The sequence below is a fragment of the Mesocricetus auratus genome, unplaced genomic scaffold (genome assembly GCF_017639785.1).
Source record: "Mesocricetus auratus isolate SY011 unplaced genomic scaffold, BCM_Maur_2.0 Super-Scaffold_4256, whole genome shotgun sequence".
NCBI classification, from domain to species: Eukaryota; Metazoa; Chordata; class Mammalia; order Rodentia; family Cricetidae; genus Mesocricetus; species Mesocricetus auratus.
The window spans coordinates 2,219,261-2,242,231 of record NW_024429182.1 but is presented as its reverse complement, the minus strand read 5'-3'; the positions used below and the strand labels follow the sequence as shown (position 1 = coordinate 2,242,231).

At 48.3% G+C, this 22,971-nt stretch overlaps 2 protein-coding genes across 3 annotated transcripts in view; one reads left to right on the top strand and one right to left on the bottom strand.

The window, feature by feature from the left end:
• The window catches only part of Eno4 (enolase 4), a 31,367-nt gene extending 14,680 nt beyond the window's left edge, over positions 1-16,687 (top strand). Inside the window, exons 5-14 of one of the 2 annotated variants that reach the window (XM_040742145.1) lie at positions 2,443-2,612; positions 2,716-2,847; positions 4,155-4,208; positions 6,140-6,196; positions 7,863-8,030; positions 10,235-10,360; positions 11,528-11,723; positions 14,515-14,582; positions 15,098-15,215; positions 16,373-16,687. In XM_040742145.1, the coding sequence (XP_040598079.1) occupies positions 2,443-2,612; positions 2,716-2,847; positions 4,155-4,208; positions 6,140-6,196; positions 7,863-8,030; positions 10,235-10,360; positions 11,528-11,723; positions 14,515-14,582; positions 15,098-15,215; positions 16,373-16,515 (1,232 nt within the window). In that variant the 3' untranslated portion in view covers positions 16,516-16,687. The remainder of the gene's footprint in view (positions 1-2,442; positions 2,613-2,715; positions 2,848-4,154; positions 4,209-6,139; positions 6,197-7,862; positions 8,031-10,234; positions 10,361-11,527; positions 11,724-14,514; positions 14,583-15,097; positions 15,216-16,372) is intronic. The other variant, XM_040742152.1, reaches the window with a different exon arrangement.
• Positions 16,688-19,298: 2,611 nt separating this feature from the next.
• The window catches only part of Shtn1 (shootin 1), a 105,765-nt gene continuing 102,092 nt past the window's right edge, over positions 19,299-22,971 (bottom strand). The window contains 1 exon segment of the mRNA XM_040742137.1: positions 19,299-21,028. Coding sequence (XP_040598071.1) covers positions 20,800-21,028 — 229 coding nt within the window. The 3' untranslated portion in view covers positions 19,299-20,799.

Here is a 22,971-nt window from a genome sequence, read left to right as displayed (position 1 = left end):
AGACCAGCCTGGTCTATAGAGCGAGTTCCAGGATAGCCAGGGTTACTTAGAGAAATCCTGCCTTGAAAAGCAAAACAAACAACAAAAAAGCCATCCCATAATAGAATCTGCTTTGATAGAGGTAAGTTCTAAGATCTAGTTGCACATCTGTCAGACCTGAGAATCAAGAGGAGAAGAGACCACATCTACAATTGTCCAGTGAAGTCAAGCAGTATTTTGGGGTACACCTGCCAGGGGGCAGTCTCAACCTAAGCTGAGATTTGAGAGAGCAGCACCTGCTGGCCTGTTGAGGTCCTTTTTGTAGGAAGGACAAGGTGTCCACAGGGTGGGGAGAGTTGGCTGCTACACTTTGCTAGAGAAACGCGATGGAAGGGAAGGGCCATGGGGGAGGACGTACATCATGTGAGTGGGGCCGAAAGTTTAGGTTGAAAAATACAGCTTGTGGTTTACAACAGAAATGTATTCTCAGTGACAAGTAGAAACCATAGCTTGCAAAGGACTTAGCACAGGACAAACAGGAACTTATTCTTAACTGTCTTTTAACTGCAAACAGGAACCCTAACCTGCAAGGTATATTGTTCTGTTTTGGTTTCACATAGCATTGACTTAGCATTTGTTTCCTGAAGCTTTGCTTCAATCTGACTTCTGCCCCCATTTCCAACAGAGTGCCAAAGGTGGCCTCTTCAGTACGTTAGTACTGGAACTGCCCCCAGTATCATATTTCACACCTCCTAAGGACCCACGTCATGTTTCCTTCAGCGTGCCATGACTGCCAGTAGCTAACATGACCTCAGGCACATCTGGACACCCAATTAGAAAGTGGGTTTCATTGAATAAGAAAACACTAGTCTGGCGGTGGTGGCCCACGCCTTTAATCCCAGCGCTCAGGAGGCAGAGGCAGGTGGATCTCTGTGAGTCTGAGGCCAGCCTGGTCTACGGAGTGAGTTCCAGGACACCAGAGCTACATAGAGAAACCCTGTCTTGGAAAAGAATAACAACAACAATAATAATAATGAAGAAGAAGAGGAAGCAGAAGAAGAGGAAGGGGAGGAAGAGGAGGAAGGAGAGGAAGAAGGAGAAGGAAGAAAGGAAGGAAGGAAGGAACTGAGGAGGCGATGAAAACCAGAGCCTTCATTTCATCATTGCTGCTGCTAAGGTCCAGGGAGGTGAATGCCAGACCTGTCTTTTCCCAGAGGGTGTGGACACTGCTAAGCCACAGGTGGGATCCACCAAGGAGCTTCATTTGGCAGATGCTCTTGACTCCGAACTGAGAGCCTAAGGAGGGAGAAAGTACAGATGGAGAAGGGGCTTGCTCAGTGTTGACCATGCTGGGTGCGTACGTGTCTCCTCTCCACCGAGGACCCAAGGTAGCTGTGGGAAAGAACCGGAGGCTTAGGAGGGCTTGAAGAGACAGGGTGGCTGGGAACTGGCAGAGTGGAGATGGGTGAGGATTCTGGGTAGACTGTTGGGCTTGGGGCTGTACAGGTGACAGCCACACAGAATGAAGCAGGCCTTTGGGTTTAGAGAGGACAGCAAGTGAGGCAAACACGTGAAGAGGTGCCCAGTGTTAGGTACATAGTCTCTGTCTACGGTGACATACAAGAGCAGGGTTTGGAATTCAAAGACTCTAAATCGAGTCTGCATCTACTTCCTATAACACAGTGGCTGCACCTTAATCTACTGCTGTTTTAGTCAACGTTGGCAACTCCACAGTTACTGGCCTGCTTCTCTGGCAGCGGCCCAGCAGTGCAGGCGCCAGCTCCATGGCTGCCGCTAACAGTAGCTTTAACTAAATCTCGATCACTCTTATTTATAAATAAGACTCAAGATTCAAAGGTTGGGGTGAAAACCGGCTAGCTCAGAGAGGTTGAGTAGCAGCTAATTAATATTCTGTCCTTCCTGGCGTCTCCTCAAGAGTCTGTCCTCAGCCACACCACTCAGAACCGCTCCCTACTACTTCCTGTGTCTCTCTATCTCTCCCAGATGCACTCTGATGCTCTATGATGATCTTCTGTCGGCTAACTAATTTTGTTTAATTAACACCAGTGCAGACTCGGGGTTCACAGTGTGACTGAATGTCCCCTAACAATCTCGAGCAGTAAATACATTGTGGTCTCTCAACCACAACCAATCTCAGCCTACTTGCTTGCAAATGTGGGTGTAGCAACATCAACCTCATCTGATTGTGGACCAAGTTCATGGTGAGTGGCCTAAAATTCATTAGGCAGAATCCACGGCTGAGGATGACTTAGTACTGCTAAGTGGACAAACCTGAAAATCCCTAGGAGCCGAGGAGGAGGAGGAGGAGGAGGAGGAGAGTCCCAAGCCTTGGGGTTCTCTTTCGCCCGTGCTGGGTCTTCTGCTAGTGCAGCATCCAAAGAAAGCGGTTTTTTATTACAGTGAGACTTCCAGAAATGAATCCTCTCCGTGCTTCCCTTCTAGGACGGAGGGACACTATTTTGGAAAAACCTATCCAGCCCGCAGAGCCCCCCGAGCCAGTCCTCCACGGTAGCATGGCCATAGGAGCCGTGTCACTAGCTGTTGCCAAAGCCAGTGCCAGCCTGGCCAGTGTCCCCCTGTACATGGGCATCGCATCACTGAAGCACAGCCAGGTCAGTGGAGGCTGCATCCCATCGCTGGCCGTGTGGAGCCTGGAGTGCGGCGGTGCCAGCGGGGCTGCCATTCCCATGCCCCCTCGCTTCCCTGGTGTTTCAGGAGCTGCCATCGACCTTCTCTCTGCCTTTGCTGATGGGGTCTGTACTCAGCTGTGGGAAGTCATCACCCGGGAAGCTAAATTTAATGAAAGAAGTGATGTGTATACCCCATCCTGGATTAACAACCAAACAGGTACCTGATATCCGCTAAGACAGGTTTCCTACCCCCCCCTCCAATATCTTCCATCGTTGGTGAATTTTAGTGTAGACCAAGGGAAAGTAAATTAAATATATGAAACCGTATTTTAGGGAAATCAGCGAGAAGAAAGCAGGACAAACAAAAGGAAACAGACCCTCTTAGAGGACTGGCTTGGTAAAGCCTTGGCTCATACAAGTGGCTCCCAGGAGCCAAGCTTGTGGAAAACTGTCATCTTCCCAGCAACCTACCTGTTAAGTAAGAACTGCAGGCTAGCAGATAACCCATGGGGCGGCATTTAGTGCTCACCTGTGAAATGAATGCATCCGGCCGGGGCCAGCTTCCCCTCTGGAAGAGTGCTGGTGAGGTGCACACTACCCTTCGCTTGAGCCCTCTGCCAGTTAGGCATTGGAAATAACTACCTAAGGTTCATGCTGTGGTGAATGCTGTCAGAAGCAGCAGAGGAAGTTGTTCTCCCTACCACCCCTCCAGCAACGTGTGACACTTTTCCTAACTTACTGAAAATAAGCTTCATGGAAGTTTCAGTTGTTTTCTCTGTTGAAAAAAAAAAGAATGCCTCTTAGACAAAATTAGTACTACCTCACAATTTACATTTTCAGTAGAGTTCGCACGCGGCGCTCAGATTGACTGTCAGGTCATATTCCCACCCTGCTGCCGGTTCCACCCTTAGTTATCACTGCTGTGTACTCCGCGTGTCACCCTTCATCTCCGTGTGCAGATGTCCTCACTCCTCTTCCTCCTTTCAAAGACGTTTTATTTCCATTTTATGTGTATGGTGCTGGTGCCTGCTTGTATGTATGTCTGAGCAACCTTTTAGACGGTGCCCGAGGAGGCCGTAAGAGGGCGTTGGATTCTCTGCAACTGGAATTGCAGACAACTGGTGGCCGTTCTGTGGATGCTGGGAACCAAGCCCGTGTCCCCTGCAAGAGCAAGTGCTTGCCTTTCCAGATCAGCCATCTCTCCAGCCCCAGTGTCGTCTTAAGTGACAGGGGATTCAGAGTACTTTAGCCAGGCCTCCTTGGTGACCCGAGACATGCATCACAGTGTTGTCCAGCTTGGTTAAAAGGCTATGATAAAGAATGGTTAGCCAGTTTTCACGACGAAGATGCCAAGGCAGAACCTGTCACTCACACCCAAGTCCTTCTCATTGTGTAGACCACACCATTCGCTAACTGGCAGCCTCAGCAGGGAGTCTGTGAACAGCCTCAGTAAACACTGGCCATCGGGGTATGAATCTCATGTTTAAAGTGTGCAGACTGAACACGTGGCTGTTCCGCTTGCAGGGAATAGAGCTGCTTCTGGAAATTCAGAAACAAGTCAGCAGAGTGCTGGAGACGGTACGTGAAGGGGGCCTGGGGCAATTACTGACACTAAATCCAGCTCGTAGTTCACTTGGGGGTTAAATCAGTGTTGCTGTTGTTGCTATGGAGAATGCATTTGTTTGCTTTGGGTTTCCTGTCCAAACCAGGTTGTCCTAGCTTGCTTTCTTGTGCTGCCATAACCGCCATGACTAAAAAAAAAGCATCCTGGGAGGGAAGGGTTTATCTGGCTTCCACATGCAGGTTCTAGTCCGTCACTGGACAAAGCCAGGGCAGGAACCTGGAACTAAGGACATGGAGGGACATCACTCACTGGCCTGCTTCCTCTGGTCGTTCAGCTACCTTTCCTTCTTCCACGGTTTGCATAGGCTGCACATTCAATGACTTTAAAATTTCCCACATTACCTTGGGTCCATTAACTAGAACTGACAATGCTGGGCCTGTTTAAATTGTAAAGAGTGGGGGGTGTCACTGTATAAATACAGCCAGGATGGTCATGATGGAGTGGGCAGGAGAGGAGAGGGTACCTCCAGGGAGGAGACTAGGTACCAGGAAAGACTAGGGAAAAGAAAAGGGGGTTCCTAGGTGTGAGGGGGATGACTGTCACAATAGGAGGGGTACAAAAACGTTAGAAAAGGGGGTCCAGGGGAGCAGTTTATGGATGGCACCACGCACTGTAGGCTGGACTCTCCCATATCATTTAACAAGTAAGGAAAGCTTCACAGCCAGACAGTGGTGTTGCAACCCTTTGACTCCAGCACTTAGCAGACAGAGGCCGGTGGATCTCTGGGTTTGAGCAAATTCCAGGACAGCCAGGGCTGTTATACAGAGAAACCCTGTCTCAAGTGCCACCCCCCCCAAAAGGAAGACAATGCCACAGCCACTCTAACCTGGGCAGTTCTTCAGTTGAGGCTTCCTGTGACCTAGTGTGTCCATTGTTCATCGATAGTGGATCTGTCTTCAAAGGCATTGCATAGTCCCAGCTTTTGTTCCTGAGACACTATCTCTTTGCTAAGATCACCCTTTAGGACTTACAAAATATTTCATGATTTTCGGCTCTCTCCAAAAAAAAAAAAAAAATCAAATGCACCCTGATTTCACTCTGCGAAGATTGGGCCTGTGAAAGCAAATCCCACAGTGGCAAGTAGTAGTTCTGAAGGTTGGGAGCAGATTTGGTGTAGTAGTAGTAGTTCTGAAGGTTGGGAGAAGATTTGGTGTAGTAGTAGCAGTTCTGAAGGTTGGGAGAAGATTTGGTGTAGTAGTAGTAGTAGTTCCGAAGGTTGGGAGAAGATTTGGTGTAGTAGTAGTAGTTCTGAAGGTTGGGAGAAGATTTGGTGTAGTAGTAGTAGTTCTGAAGGTTGGGAGAAGATTTGGTGTAGTAGTAGTAGTTCTGAAGGTTGGGAGCAGATTTGGTGTAGTAGTAGTAGTTCTGAAGGTTGGGAGAAGATTTGGTGTAGTTGCAGTTCTGAAGGTTGGGAGAAGATTTGGTGTAGTAGTAGTAGTTCTGAAGGTTGGGAGCAGATTTGGTGTAGTAGTAGTAGTTCTGAAGGTTGGGAGAAGATTTGGTGTAGTTGCAGTTCTGAAGGTTGGGAGAAGATTTGGTGTCCTCCTGTCCGGAAGCAGTTGTGCACACATCAGGTGTTCCCACAGTGACTGTGTGCTTGGAGGAGAATCTGTGTGGGGTGGGTTGAAGGGCGGACAGAGGAGGACGACCTGGACATGGACTTGAGCCTGAGAAATAGTTAGGGACTTTAGGAAGAGCATGTCTGGAATGACCCCTGTGTATATGTGTACGCATATGTGTAGCTGACGTCCTATGCCTGTGAACAGGAGTGAGATCCATGTCCCCTAAGAATAGCAAGCCTCCAGACCCACAGCTCTGCTTGCAGCCACTGGGATGTCTGAAAATACCAAGTGATAACATTTTTCTTCATCTTCTCATTCCACAGGCCCCGCCTCCAAAACCAGAGACCAAAAAGGGGCATGATGGAGGCAAGAGAGGCCAGGTAGGCATGTGTTCTACACCTCTGTGGGGTGCAAGAGAGGCCAGGTAGGCATGTGTTCTACACCTCTGTGGGGTGCAAGAGAGGCCAGGTAGGCATGTGTTCTATACCTCTGTGGGGTGCAAGAGAGGCCAGGCAGGCCTGTGTTCTACACCTCTGCGGGGTGCAAGAGAGGCCAGGCAGGCCTGTGTTCTATACCTCTGCCGGGTGCTGTGTGTGCCCTCTCCTTGCCCCACCCCCGCCATGTTTAGCCCCCACTTAAGACCAGGACTTTAGTAAAAAAAAATATTGTGACTTTGGTCCAAGAGTGCTAAAGGAGAGCTAGAGTCCCAGTCTTCCTCCTCCCGGCTGTAGGTTTCCTGGAGAACCATCACCAGCCGCTGGAACCCTTTTTGTTTGTTTGTTTGTTTGTTTGTTGTTTTCGTTTTTTTAGAGACAGGGTTTCTCTGTCTAGTTCTGGCTGTCCTGGAACTCCCTCTGTGGGTCAGGGTGGCCTCAAACCCAGAGACCCTTCTGCTTCCACCTCCGGGGCACAGGGACTAAAGGCGTCCCCATTAACTGAAATCTGAGGATCACAAAGGTAGCTTTCATGACGAGCAGGACTGAATCTGACCTTACAGGTGAAAGACTTGGGAGAGAGGCTGTCTCTATAAATAGCAGAGCGGCATAGGATAGTCTAGATATCCATAGCATCACTAACCGACAGGGAAAGAACAAGGCCGTGCTCACACTCGTGGAGGTCAGAGGCCAACTCAGAGGAGTTGGTTCCCTCCTGCCACCACGTGGCACTTACACTGAGTTATCTTGCTAGCACTAATTAAAAAACAAAAAGTAACAATGATGCTCACCTAGAAGAAACCAGTGTCAGGGCCCATATATGGAAATCCAAGTTCAGAGAGCTCACGTCTTAAAGATATTAGCTTAACGACTACAGGATGCCCTGGCCTCAGTGGCAAATGACTCCTATCTAAATAACAATAGACTTCAGCCCAGGCAAGTTTACTCTCACCCTAAAGGCTAGGTTGTGCTATGTGCAGCATGGGAGTATCTGTAGGATTAAGGGAGTAATTATTATTTTCCCTTTATACATGATAATAGAAGTCTTCTGTTATTGTCCCCACTTTTGGTTGGTTACTTAAGAATAAATGAAGGTACTGAGTACAGACTGAGTCTGCCCTCCTGACAGACAGCCTGTGTCTCTGATTTATAACTCTTTTAGCTAGCCTTTCCCTCATCCACACTCCCGACTCAGGAATGGACCCAGAGCTGCTCAGCTGGTCCTAACTGAAGCTCCCCCAAACACCAGCTCATGACAAACCAGAACATAAGAAAGTAGGCCTGGACGAGGAGGACTGACCAAGTTAGAGATCCATGATGTTTACAGGGATAGCTTGGTGGTTGTTGGCTCAGGCTAGCCCTGGGAACAAGGGCAGAGCAGGTCAGGTGGAGCAGTTATTGCTCATTGGAGAAAGAAAAGCAGTTGGTGCTGAGGAATGAAATGCCCAGACCAGGGTCGGGGTCGGGGTGGCCTTGAAGTGGAAACCATCAAAAATGGATGAAGTAGATCTTTGGAGACCGGTGTCCAGTTAAAACCCTTGTCTGTCACAGAGTGTCCCAGGAACCTTAGCATGCCGTGGTGACTCTGGACCGTTCTCTCTTGCCTTTGCAGCAGCCCATCACTGGCAAGATGTCCCACCTTGGCTGTCTAACCGTTAACTATGACACCATAGAGCAGCCACTGCTGCTTATTCAGGGGATCTGCTCCAGCCTGGGGCTAGAACTGGGAATGAGCGTGCACCTGGCCATCAACTGCGCTGCGCACGAGCTGATGGACTATGTGAGTCCCCAGAGCGGCCTCGCTGCTTACGGGACGTTATTTCTAAATTAGAAAAGATTTTTTTTCAGCTGAGTATTTCCTGAACGGATGTCATCGTATCTGCATAAGTAAAAAAAAAAAAAAATGGAGTTGAGAAGGTCAAATTAAGTAATAGCTAGAAAATAATGTACTATTAATTTTTAAGTAACATAAAATATGATTATATATGGAAACTCTGCAATTAAAATGGACACATAAAATGAAGGCTTTAAAAGTGGAAAAATAAGTATAAAATCACTTCATTTTTTTTTCAACTTCTTAGGAACTTGTTTAATTGCGTGATTTATAGTGTAGTCATGAAAGCTGTTGGGAAATAATTTAACAGTCTGGTATGTTTTGTGACTATAAGTCATTTGGTTGGTAAATGCTGAATTTGTCAAGCATGAAAGAGCATGAAATTGCACCCCGATTCACACATGCTAGACAAGCATTCCACCACTGAGCCACATCCCCAAGGTGTTAGCGATGAGGAATAGGGTTTTATTCCAACTAAATACCTCACCATCCCCCGCCTGGACCATCATCACTTCACCTACAGAGAGAAACGTTTTAAAAGGAAATGAAAGCTGGCCCCACTCCCATTCTCCCCCCCCGTCCCGTTTCCCTCTTCCCCAGGCTACAGCAGCAGTTCACCTCTGTGCCTGGGAATCTGTGTGATAGGAAATCTAGTCCCTTTCCAGTTTTACACACTTGCACACACTTCCCACTCTCAGACGCATCCATGCTGGTTCTCCGTTTACAAAATGCCCATCATACTGAAGCATGCTAGTGCCAACTTGGTAATTAATGTCGGTTCAGGAGACATGGCAAATAGAACTTCACTTAACTGCGATTCTGACTTTACCACAAAGAAAAAAATGAACAGTATAGAAGAACCCTAAGTTTTGGCTGATTTCTAGAAGTTATTTTACTTTCTAAAGAATCTAAGCACATAAAGGGATGTTTAAAGTAATTTCCTATTCTTCGTGTAATGATTGGTTCCTAGGCATACCGTTAAGAAAAATAATTGCATGTTTTCATCAGTAACGTATACTCAGAACTATGAATATACTGACTGCTAGTGCTAACAAGAATGAGTATTTATTGCTTATATTCAGTAAAATGTATTAGCTTGATATCAGATAATTCTTACAATAATGTTAGTTCAAAGTCATTAGCATTTCTTCACTGACAAGACAGGATTTTTAAGCTTCTCATTATAGAAGCTAAAACTTCTTGCTGGTTTTTAATGTGAAAAAGGTAGAAAATCCTTTTAACTGTAGCCGTCTTAGGAACCTGCTTAGTTCCAGTAGAGCCCAGTTCCATTAGCTGGAGCAGCAGGAGGGCATTAGCACAGCAGACCGCCCACTCCCTAGCCCACTGCCCTCCCTAACTGAAGCATCCCTGGTACCACCCCTGGTCACAAACTTAAAAGCAAGCTGCTTTGTCTCAGGGGGCTAAACTGGATCCTCCAACCCCGTTTAATCCCAAACTTAATGCAGAAGTCAAAGGAATAGGCTTGCACCAGGACCGTCTCCTTCCAGGACAAGTACCAGGCTGCCTGAGGAAGAGCCACCTTCCCAGGACACTTGCCAATCCTGCTGGTGTCAGTTTGCAAAGCCTTTGCCCTGGTTCCAGAGTATATTTTGTTTACAGAAAGGGAAATGAGTGACTTGTTCCCTGTGAGCTGAAAGACGCCAGTGGGTTCCGGCGTGGGCAGGCCTGCATCACTGCCCTGTGTGGCAGTCCATGGATTTGTGCCATCGTCCACCTACCCAGGCAGCTAGGGGCCTGCAATACCACATCATAACCCTAAGTAGAAAGCCCTCTTCTCCCACTCCGTACCCAATGTGGGTTTTTTTGCCCAGAGGGCTTCATCCGAAGTCTGTGGGAAGATCTCGCTGTGGCATCGAGAGCAATGCTGACCAGCCTTCCCCAGGTTAAAAAACTTTATGAAAGCTAATGTACAGGGAAAGGGAGGAGGGGGAAAGCTGCTGCAGTCAGGATATAATGTCTGAGAGGATGAACAACAACCAAAAGAGTACAGTGCAGAGATTTTGCAGCAGAGCGAGTGTGCCCTGAAAGGAGCTAGGGTATAGTCATGGGGATGGAGTAGAGTTTGAACGGCATCGTCAGCGTCTGAAGACTCCACCGTTCTCTCTCTCACTGCCCTCTTCACACATCAGAGTAAAGGAAAGTACGAAGTGATGGTGGGCACCTACAGGAGCGTCACTGAGATGGTGGACCTGTACGCGGATCTGATCAACAAGTTTCCCTCCATCATTGCCTTAATTGACCCTTTCAGGAAGGAGGTGAGCAGGGCACATCTTTTTCTGTTTTACAGCGTCTTTCTCACGCGTGATAAAGTAAGCAGTCTCACCTTCCACACTGTACGACAAAGCAGAATACAAACCCCACTCTTCCCCACCTCTGCTGCTGGGAATGTGTTGTGATTTGGGCTGGGCTGGGCTGCTTTGTTTTGGCATTTATGAAAAGGCACTTACCAAGCAAATGAATAGCAGAAACACAATTACCTAGGAGCATGCCCGTCTGCGAAATGAAACGAGCCATTCGCAAGCCCTTCAGGAGTACCTGTGTATTTACAAGCAGCCTGATGGATGGAAGCCGTCCCTGCTGTGCCAGCCAGTGCTTCGATAGGTTAATCATATATCATTTCTATGTGCTCATGGAAACAGGACTTTTATAAAGCCAGACACTCCTCAGGCTAAGGCCAGTTACTATGTATGCATTAAAGTAGCATGGCTGCATTTGAGAAGGTTCGAGAACCCAAGGTTTTACAGCATTATTCAAATGAAAGGATCTGACATGGGCCACGCAGAGGCCATGGAGGACCACATCCAAAACTGGAATTCCTTATTTTATGAATTTGAGAACAATCTGTATATGGAACAGATAATCCTCTCTGAGACAGCTAATTAGGTTCCAGACAATAGGAAAGCTAGGTCTAATCTGGAGTTTTGGGGCTCCCCTTTCACAGCCTAGAGTATTTACAGCACCCTCAGAAAATACAGCTGAACCCAGGGCCTCACTGGGCCTTGTTACGACAGTCCTGAGACTGACTGTATCTCTGTCAGAGTGAGAGGACCCATCTGCACAGTCAGCAAATGTGGGATGGGCTTGAGATCTGGTCCGGTGGCCAAGATAACATGGTTATCCTGTTTTGTGTGTGTGTGTGTGTGTGTGTGGTCCCCCCTACCCCACACACACACACACACACACACACACACACACACACACACAAGATCTTTAGGCTTAGATTAAATTACTTGAAGCTTCTCTCCACGAAAAGCTTGCTAATTTGTATGACAGTGGCACAGAAGTCCTTAGGGCATACAAGTCAAGGAAAATATTTTCTGTGTTTCAGAGAAAGTGTATGACTTGATTATGTGCTGTTATTCCTGTTGCTTTGTGATGGCATTCAATGTATCGTAATGATCAACTCTTACATATCTACCCAGGACTCTGAGCAGTGGGACAGCATCTATACTGCTCTTGCTTCCAGGTGCTACATAATTGCAGGGGCCGCTTCCAGAAGCATCTCTAAGCTCCTTGAGCACAGAAACACCAGCACCCCCAAGTCCCACGGGCTGATCATAAGCCACACAAACCAAACCACAATGTCTGACCTGGTGGAAATCACCCATCTTCTCGACGGTGAGTGAAATATCTACCTGAGAAGCCCGTAATGGCTTGGTTATTGAAGGAGCCAAACCCACACAGTATGTCCCAAGTTAACAAAAACCGAGGATTAAATCCCAAGAGCAAAGCAAGTTCAGCCGTTGGTGGGGGAATGAATGCAGCTTAGTGCCTGGCGCCACGTTGTTCTGTGGCAGCCTTGGCCCACACGATCAGACCCTTCCCTGACTACCACCGCTGCCAGCCTCACATCAGGCTTTCTGCCCCTAACAGAGGGACAAAAGCCGGGTTCCCTTCCGGAGGGCAGAGGCATCTTAGCACACCCGTCTCCTTGCTTTAGGCTGTCACTTTGGGGTTCAGAGGAATGTCCGAGACTCAGAAGAGGTACCCAGCCCTTACTGCCAAAGAACAGGTCTAAAGCTTTGCATCCTGCCCTGGGAAGTACCTGGTACCTTGTCCAGGTCACCAGAGACATTGCAGGACTCCGGCTCAAGGAAACAGGCACCAAGTACCACAAGGGAGCAGAAGGGCCGGGTGTGTTAATCTGCCACGCCCGGCTAAGGCCCCGTGAACTTCCCTCCACACCATGACCAGTATGTTTGCTCATAAGCTTGAGGACCTGAGTTCAACTCCCAGAACCCATGTAAGAAGGTCAAAGGAATGCCTATAACCCCAGGGATGGCGTGACGGGATCTAGAGACAGGCAGTTAATCCAGCCTGCTCAGTGAAATTCTAAGCTAATGAGGGACCCCGACTGTCCTCTTGCCTCCAAATGCACACACACATGTATGTATGCTAGCCTACACACAGACACACACAATTAATTTAATAATAAGATTCATTTCCTCCACGAGTCCAGGAGATTCTATGTGGAGGGGCAAGTTTCCATTCTTCCATGTAGGCACAGCCCAAGTAAGGGCGTAGCAATTACCTTGATTGAAACTTAATTGCCCGTAATATGCCCAGTCCTCCTGGGGACATGTTACATTACATTTGCATGGGGATGTCTGGGATTGGGCACCGTTTGGAGCTAGAGCACCCTTAGAGGGGAACTGGTCTGACGCAACAGTTAGGAAATGGAAAGAAGATCCCATTTAAGATAAGCAGGGTTTTGTTGTTTGTTTGTTTGGTTTTTTGGTGAACACAGGGGACTGGAGCAGGGAAGAGACTCAGTAACTGTGGTACCAGGAAGCTGCCTGTGGGTTGACAACACTGTATAGATAGCATCAAGAAGGCATCGGAATGCAGGTCCCTAGCAAAGAATCTGGAAGGAGCAGGATCCCAGACCAGGGTCCAAGGGATGACAAGTGAGAACCACTTGTCGCTGCTGGTGGATTTGGGGCATCGGGGAGAGCAGCGAGGTAGTACCAGTGGCAGCCATTTTAGACCCGGGGTAAACCCTCACAGCAGGGGGAGGAGTCCGCATTGCCTGCTCCATTTTCCCGATGAAGATGGAGGTTTGCAGAAAGAAGTTAAGCCTCCCCTCGGCCCTCGGTCCTCCCACTTGCCCACACTTGCTCATTTCCAAAGTCAGGACATGCCATCCCTTTGGCTCCAGTGCTTTGCCTTGCCATTCGCTTGGTCAGCTCCTCCTCATCCTTCAAGTTTGGACTAAGTAAACTGGTGCTAATAATGTTCATACCCCACCTGACCTGCTAACCCCTAATGGCTCTGCTCTGAACTTTCGTGGTAGCAATCGCAACATTGTATCTTCTCGTGCGGTCCAGGGCTGAGGTCCCCAAGGCTGTGTAAATCCAGTGAGGTCATAGCTTATGCACAGTACCTGACACATAGTTACCATCATCAGGGGTGTGAGCTAGACAGACGGACAGTCTCAGACCTAGAGCAGGGCTCAGAGCCAGCCCGGCAGTCAGGGGATGGGGCAGGTGTCAGAAGGTGGGCTGGCAGAACTAGCTAAGTATAAGTGCAAGCTTCCTGCCTGAAAAATACAAACCCTGCCTGTCACCATAGAACTCTGCCTTCTATAGACCTTGGCAAGTTTCAAGGGGTCTTGAGACCCTCAAATGTATAGATACTAGTAACTGGGGCACATCCAGAAAAGCATTGCTTCGAGTAGATTTTCCCCAGGATGAGTTGAGAAAGCTGCTGTGCCAGGTAAGGACTCCACAGCCCATGTCCTTGAAACACATTCTGCATGGAACAGCAATGGAAACTGATTGTCACAGCTGTGATCTTAAAAAGTTGGTCTCGTTTGAGCAACCTCCCCCGCCCTTTTAGTAGTAAAATACTGTATCCTATAATCAGTATATCTGAAATTTAATAACACGTGCCTTTGTGGTTTCGTTTGCATGTTTTCATGTGTGTTTCAATGCCATGTATGCGGAGGCCAAAGGACAGCCTCAGGTCCCCTCCCTCTACCTTGTTTGAGACAGTCTCTTGTCACTTTCCACTGCATAGGCCAGGCTTGCTATCCCAAGAGGTTCCTGGGTCTCCCCTGTCTCCTTTCCCCATGGAAATGCCGAGATCACTGTGGGCTCACAGATGTTAGTGGTGTTGGGTGCAGCTTTTGCAGGGGCCCCAGGGATCAAACTCACAACCTCATGCTCAGGCAGCAAGTGATTTTACACGGGAGCATCTCCTCTGACCCTCTTTTTATTTTTTTTAACAGCACGTAAGGTACTGAAGAAGAACTAAATGGCAATAAAAACACAGTTGCTTAAGTGGTTAGATAGTCTGTCCATCCCCAGAAACTTTGAAATCTCTAGGGAACTTGCCATTTTGATCAGAGCCCTCCACGGGTGTGTACGGCCTGTGAGGCACAGGTGACTGACAGGAGCTGCTCTTGCAGGTAAGAAGCAGTTCGCCGTCTTCGGGAGCACAGAAGCAGAGTCCTCTGATGACAGCCTTGTTGATCTGGTAAGTGCAGGACGACGGTCAATTGCAGAACCGCCAAAAACACGGGCTTTTATGATGAATTGGTGTTTCAGAGAAATGCGGTCTTTGGTGGAGCAAGTCGAGTAACCTTTTATGAAATAGACTTGCTTCCTCCCAGACAGCTCCCTTTTCCAAAGTGCTAATCTTTGAACTTTTTAAAAGAGGCAAAATTGAAGTCTGGGGAAAATGACGGGCACAATAAAATGACTGGGGTGTACACTCGCAATCTCCCCCCCCCCCCCAAGACAGGGTGCGAAAGGCCAGGCTGTGCTCCGGCGAAATCGGCGCACTCTCAGGACTAGTAAAGTGCCTGATGGTCTGTCAGGCACACCATCTGTTTGCCCTTCAGTGCTCAGCTGGCCAGCAGGCCACTTAACTCCATAAAGACGAAGAGGAGCCCCCCACAGAAACCGCAGCAGCCCCCTTGCTCCTTAAAGGACTGCTTAGACCCGAAACTCCTGTTCAAAATAAGTTGTTTCTCCCCCCCCCCACTCCAGGCTGTTGGACTCGGTGCCCGGTTTATCAAGTTGGGGGGTCTTTCTCGGGGTGAACGGGTGACCAAATACAACCGCCTCCTTACTATAGAGGAAGAACTCATCCAGAGTGGAACATGGGGTATGTGCTGCTTTCTCCTTTGCTTCCCCTTAGCCCTGAATAAGGGAACAAAGATGGGAAGGGAGCGAATAGGAGTCCCGGCAGGAGGGCGGGACAACCCAAAGACTACAAATCAGTGCTGACTCGAGCAGGATGGCACTTGCCACAATGTCCATTGTTGGCTTAATGGATTATCTATTTACCTGAATGCTTAAGGCTCTCACCACCCTTCTCCTTGCTGAATCGGCCGCTTGGTGCTTTTCAATGGAATTAATTGATTGGAATCTCCAAGCCGGCCTTTTGTGATGGCCCAAATTATACTTAAGGTTTCTCAGCACAGCCCCTGGAAGCTACAGGCAGATGTGTTCCTCCTGGAAACAACTTGTTTCACGTCCCACAAGTAGGCAGCACGTTGATTCTGGCATGGTGCCACGGAGAGGATTAAGTGTCCCCCCAACCCCCCAAGAAAGCAACTGACCGCTTATGAAACCCAAACTTTGTAAATCTGCATGGGGAGCTTCTTGTGTCCCCGTTGCAGAGAAACTTACTAAATATTCACTTCTAAAGGCAGTCCAAAGCGTAGTCTGTGTTGTTTACTGGGTGATAGATACAACAGCTCGTCCTCTCCCACAGGCAAAATTATATTGTTCTAAACGTCCTTCTGGTTTGTGGGGCCTTCAAAGACCTCTCCTATTTCCAGTCTCCAAGAAACTGCTGCTTCAGAGCCCTGGGAGACCAGAGGCCCAGCCCCTTGTTAGGTGCTAGGCCAGTGGCCCTGACACTCTGGAATGAATTAGGGCGATTAGTGAGAATGTCTCGAAAGCTGTTAGACGAACACCAAGAACACCCCAAATTAGCAAAATAAATAGCTCTACTCTCGCTTTTGAGGAGAGGCAATCTTGGCAAAATGTCAGCCACTAAAGTGTGGTTGTTATTGCGGACAGTTCTGGTTTCCCCTGGGGTAGTTGGTGCTCATTTGTATTCTTGTGCAGGGCTGGGCTTTGCTGGTGTAAGTCAGTGTCCTGAATGTCACAGTAGGTGTAACACAAACAGAAGGGAACAAGTGACAGGCTGCTCTGAGAGTCTGGAACCTTTCTGGATGGGTCCGATGATGATACCAACGTCAGAATCGGCCCCGCTGGTCAGGACTGTGAACTTTTTCTCTGCTTCTTAAATAGGTTTCAGTGAGGAACACAATTTTTCTTCCTTTCAAGAGGACGCTGAGAAGACACCAGAGGCTACCGCCACAATGGCCGAGGAAACTCTGGGACCCCTGGATTCTGTCTCCCCCACAGAAGTGGAGGAACCCACTAAAACATGAGCCTCATGGGGCCGGACTCCTAGACAACCGCAAGCGTTGTCTAGCCGGTGTGACATGCGTCTGTCTCCTCCATGCTGGCTCTACTCTTTAACTCCACTGACTTGTGCACAATTTTTGTTCTTTCAGTTTCACTACTGGATAAAAAAATATAACCCTGGTGGTTTTATCTGAAGCTCTGTGAGCTTTATTTTACAGCCATCACGTTGCCACAGGGGACACAGGCCTACTTCTGAAGGCCATGACCTACAATCTGATGCCAGGCCCACACTCAGCCATGCGCCTTACCCCTCACAATCAGAACACCTTTAGACCCAAAAGGCTACCCCCCCAACAGCTCTCAGTGCCCCACGGGTGTCCACCCTTTCTGTGAGGACCTCTGCTAACTTCAGGTGGTTTTCGTAGCCAGCCACAAGCACCAGGCACCACCACGGGGCTGCCCGTGTCTGCAGCAACACTTTCATCTTAGCCCCCTAGGCTTGGTTGCCCGCCGCCCCTCCCTTCCGCTATCATCATTCTCGTATTATTTTCTCCTTAGACCCTCTCTGGAACAAAGGTGTGCATAACTTAATAAGCACACTTGTAAGCAAACATTCGGTGCCCCCTTATGTACACCACAGCATGGAGGAGGGGCAGCAAGTGGTTAAAGACAATGACACATCCGTGATGACAGAGGCGTCTCTTGTGAGAGTCAGAGCTGGGCTGTGAGCAGAGAGTATCAAAGTGAATGCTCAAACGCGGAGAGAACAGCAGCCCCTTGACATTACCTGTTAGGTGAGTTAGTCCCAGGGCTGTTTGTAACTGAAGACTGTATGAATTGCAGCGTCCCAACCCACAGAAGAACTATTTCAGTTGGGGCTTAAAAGGGTCTGCTTTGAAGAGGATGACCAAGGGAACGCCATGTCCTCACTCACGGGAGAACCAGCTCCTCCTCTCAACACTACGATCTCTCAACAGTGGCAGACTCTGGAGCATGGCATGGGGAGGGGACTGGTTAGCATCACTCCAATCTTGGGAAAATGTGTCACAGTTTGCAGTGGCAACTGTCTCTCTCGACACTTAACAACAAACAGTGGGGCACAAGAAATTGAAAGGAAAATCCATTTTCAAAGTCAGGATGGATAAGACAAGGTGTTCACCTGGCCCTAGCAGTAGCGCGCGCGCGCGCACACACACACACACACACACACACACACACACACACACGGTGTGAGCATGCCTTGCAGTAGGTATACATTCTAATCAATGAAACCAGAGCAAAGTAATAACCAGGTCAGTATCTTTAATGTCAGCCCAGAATGCACTCTGCTGACATTAGCCTTTCTGGAGGACTGTGCACCAGTGGTCTGGGAACTTTTCTTAGAGGGCTAAGCACTGCCTCTACTATTATTTATTCATTTTCTTATTCACACTCCTTTCCCTCTTCCTCACCCTCCTTCCCTTACTTATAAAATACATGATATTATATCTACAAGGGGATGAAAGGAACTAGCCATGGCCTAGACTAAAAATGATTGCTTTGAGATGGGAAACCGTGGGATGGAGAGGAAGCCATTCCAGGGCTTGTGTAACAATGACAACTGGGTCACTCATCCCCTAGAACTGCTCACGTTGCTCTGGTGGAAGTGATTTGAGCCCAACATGCAACCTAAAGAGGTCTGGAAAAGACGACCCAGGGTCATGTTGACCTTCCCTGCGCAATAGCCCTCTTACTGTTCAGCATCAGGGTGTTGGTGGCCCTGGTGACTCCTGTCAAGCAGATGCAGCAGTCAGGAAAACTAATGACTATGATGGGAGTTTGTGTGGGACTTGCTCAGACATAGAGGCTGCAGGTATCTGAATGAAGTTCTTACCCCTCTGCTCCAGCAGAGGAGAGAGACTGAATAGCATAAAGGGCCTGCATGCCTCTCGGCCCCACCATGGCCGTACAAGTGTCAGAGGTAGTCAAGAGAGCTACAGCAGAGGCCTAATCCGTATCTTCAAAACAGAATAATTGTCCCATCTAGCGAAAAGAGAAATGCATGGTCCCCCAAAACTGGAAGACCACGTGAGTTGAACACATAGAAGAAGCCTTTCTGTACACACAGCCAAGAGCTTACCTTGGAGATCTAACACACCACCTGTTTTATCAACAGTCACCCTGGCCAAAGGCAGAGAGAGCTTTGGAGCTGAGATGAAACTAAAAAAATAAAAAACTTTAAGGAAAGAGTGTGCATCACAGCCATTTGCAAGGCTTTGTGGTCACAGGGAAGGAAAGCACGTTTTTAAAAGCATAAAAGGCAAAGATGCTTTCAAAGCACCAGGTACAGAGAGACAGCTGGTCCAGCCAGCACATCTCACCTAAAGGTTAACTCCTGCTGGAAACGAGGCTGCTTTTTAAACCGTGCCGTTCTGTGGATACATGTGATGAAATAATACAGAAAGGTGGTGGGCCTATTTTCGTATTCCTAGATGTGTGTAAGACTCCAGAAGCACAGAAGAGAAGGCTCTCTCATGAAGACTACTGCTGCTACCTCACTCTTCTACGGAAGAGGGGCAAGACTGGCTCAGCCCATGGCTGGGGAGGTAGGTCGGTAGCAGGAAGTTTGCCTGGCATGCAAGACGCAGAATTCTACGGAAGTGCCCCTCCGGGGTGGAGATCTTCAACTGACCCTTAATGAGAAACCATTGTGTGTCTGCTTTAATGTGTTGTGTCGAGGAGAGTTCAAATCACAGCACAACAGAACCCATCTCAACAAATCAATCCACGTGCAGTTAGCATATCATTCAGTTATGGAAACACACAGTTGAAAAAAAGAAAATCACGTTTTAATTCCCCATGAGCGAACTGACAGGGAGCGATAAAACCAGCACTGAAGGAACATGGGAACGGTCAAGCCTAATGAACCTACCCAAAGAGAATTGTCTTCAAATTGAGGAAGTGCCCTCACCTGCCTCCCCACCTCCTCAAGCCTACACTAGCAGCACACGTGCAAAAACACAATAGGATACAACTACTGCAATTGTTACTATCATTTTCTTTTGCCCTTAGGTGCAAAGCACCTGACAGCTACATGCTGAGTCATGCTAACAAAACTAAGCCTTTCACTTTCTTTAATAGTAAAATTACCATTACTGAATCATTATCATAAAAAGTGCATTCAAGTACATTACCACTTATTTTAAATAAACACCAATTTTGAAACAATCAACTTTAAAAACCTGCATAAGTTGTTTTTTTTTAAATCCCTGATTACATTTCTATTTATTCACTGTGGTAGTCTGAAACATTGTATTTTTAGAAACTGCCACTTAATTTCCTCTAGAAAACAAAACAAAACAAAAAGACCCATGTAATATAGAAAGGCGGGGAAGCAAGAAAAAAAAAAACGTGTGCTTGTCACTTATCTTCACTGTGCATAAGGACTGGAGTAAAATACAGTGTTTGTGCCACTTGAGTGGATGGGAAAACACAGTTAACTCGTGGAACAGAAAATATGGTTAACTACTAAGGTGGTTCCTTTTAAATTCAAGATTTGAGCTTCTGTTTCCTTTCTCTATTCAGCAACCGGATCATGACTCCTGAAGTCCTTGGAGAGCCTTGGACACTGGCATGTTTTTCACAAAGCCACAACTCAGAAACCTCGAGGCTTGATGCCACCTCTCTGGGCTCTACACTGTGGGTGGTCTCAGCGCAACCTACAAAACGGAGGTGCCACTGGACCCCCTTCACTTCCGGCCAGTTTCAGTTTCCCCACCAAAAGACCAGACCCAAGCAGAGGCTCCTTTGGGAAACCTTTCTTTAGATGGAGTCTTGTAGTGTGACCCAAACTGAAGTCCAGGCTCCAGTCATCCTCCTGCCTCAGTCTCCCTGGTGCTAGGGCTGCACATAGAAGATTTGGACTAAGATCACTTTTAAGCTCCGGTGGCCCCTGTTTATCCAGTTACTGGCAACCACCTCGAACTTCAGCATGACTAAACTTGAAGAGTAGTCTGCAGGTTCCCTTACAAAGACAACATCTGAGCTTCCCGCCACCTTCCCCAAGGAAGTCATACTTCATACAGAAACCAGAAAGAACCCCAACCCCTATAAAGATTAAAAAAAAAAACTACCCAGAAGATGCATTTTTTTTTTTGCTAAACAGCTTACTTATGTTTATGATTGCTACTTTACAAAGTGATACCAGCAAATAAGTGTGTGGACCAGAGCAAAAGAGTGTCCAGCAGTCCTCGACAGGACACCCAGATGAACCATGTGCTTAACTAGTAACAACAAGGACCCCACACACGCCGGCCTCTGCCTCCCCATCAGCAGCTGGAACTGTCCGTCTCTCCCGCTGCTTTCCCACCGCCGTCTTCCTTGCATTCTGGCTGCATTTCTCCTCCTCCTCCCTCCTTGCATCGGGTCGGGTCTCTTTCAGCAGCCTGGTCTTTGGTTTGGGGTTCACGTGTGGAAACAGGATCTAGAACTACAACTGGCTCAGCTCGCTCCTCACCGCCCACACACTGTCTCCCGTGTCCACCTTTACTGGGAGGCCTGTAAGAAGAAGAGTCAAATAGAGAAATAAGCTGAGGAAAACATTTGCCTTTCAGATTCCTGGATTCAGGAAGACAGCAACAAAAGTCCTAAAGTCTAACTAACCAACATGCATAGCATGTAGTCTTTGAGATGCAAGCCATTATATATATATATATATATATAAAAGCAGAAGCTATCAGATTACATAATAGGAGCAGCAGGCCAGAGAAGAGAAGGCAGAGAAAGTCAAAGCAATTAACTACGGGGAAGTAGTCAAAAGCCAACTGCACCTACCTGCTTACTCACATTCTGCTCTCAGGAAATACACAGCCCCTGGCTCACTGTGCATTCCCAAACACTACCCACACCAGCCCTGTCCTTGTTCAGCTACAGGAACCAAACCAGCCTCCCGCTCCCTCCTGCCCCAACCCAGTACAGCTGTTTGCCACTTAGCTGTGAAGAGGCTGCATGGAGAGGGCCGGGGACCACCCCGGCTCAGTGATGGGCAGATGAGAGTGGCAGCCAGCTGTGTCCACCACGGCCATTACCACCAGGAGGGACCCCTGACCTCAGGAGGCAGGCGGAGAGAAGGGCTGATGGGAGAGCTCCAGGAAGACGCCCCGACACCGAGAGACCAGAAACTTCTGTAATCAGGGACCTGGTTCTTGAAGAGGCTTCCTACAGTTTCCTCGCCCCCCCCCCCAGAAACTGCCTCCCTTCTGAAGCCAGACACTATTGTTTTCATGCCACGCAGGTGACTGAAACAGAAGTGTCCCTCAAACATAGCCTCTTGTTATGCGCCAGGCTGCGGGGCCCTGAGTCCTCTCAGAAGTCTTGGTCAGCACCCGCCCTGGGCAGGTTTGGGGCTGCAGAGGTTGTCTAGAGGAAATATGGCAGCTCTGACACGATCACTCGGTCCTCCGGGTCGATTCTAGGACAAGACATTTCCATTCCAGAGGACCCTGAGCCAGGACCCTGCAGGCCCACCTGATGTGTTGATACCTTAGTGTCCTGCCCACTGCTCTGCCTGTCAACACCACTGATTTCCACTGCCCCAAGCAGGTCAGATCTTAGCTGCTCTCACATGTAGTGGTTCTCCCTCTGGGGACTCACCACAGTTAAATAATCGCTTCTTGTCTGTCTCTCTGAAAACATATGTCTAAGATTCTGTCCCCATCACCTACTGCAGACCATGTGTAGAGTAAACAAACATAGCAAGCTAGAGAAGACGAAGACACCGAGAGAAAACTTTGCTGAGGGCAGAGCTGGAGGTCTCTTCTGCATATGGAAACAGAACAAGCCATCCATTACGGAAGGTGGCCTGCACGACCTGCTCACAAGGCACAAAAGCCAGAACCCCAAAGACCACGCTTATCACTACAAGCTCTGTCCAAATGCTTGAGAGGCGTTCTCTGGCTGTCAGGTCGTATTGGAGACATGGCTTGGCCATCACACTATGTGACAACCACATGGCATTGTCTTCCTTGGGAGTAGTGGAAGGAAGGAGACCCTCGGGGATGGAGAGAAGAGAGACCATGATGGCTTTGTCCTTCTGCCTCAGCCAACGAAACATTTCTCAAAACACCTGTCACTATGTCCTAGAGATGGGCTGGGGTGCCGTTTCCTCGATAGTACCCATCCAGGCTTTCTCTGGCCCAGGCAACATTTTACAGCTCATTATCACAAAAAACAGAGACCCTAATAAGAGCGGTTACAGGAAGTAGACCCTGGGCAACAAAGGACACTAACTACTGGGTAGTGTGTGGGAGTCTGCCATCTCCATGCATGAAGTTCAGGCGTTCTGACAGCTGAAAGGCAAGACAGCCGTAAACTGGCAGAGACTGAGGACGAACTAGAAATGCATCTTCCTCTGACAAAGGCTACTCAGGCTGATGCACCAGGCCTGCAGGACAAGCTGAGCGCTATCACTTGGAACTGCACATGCATCAGAGCTGGGAGGT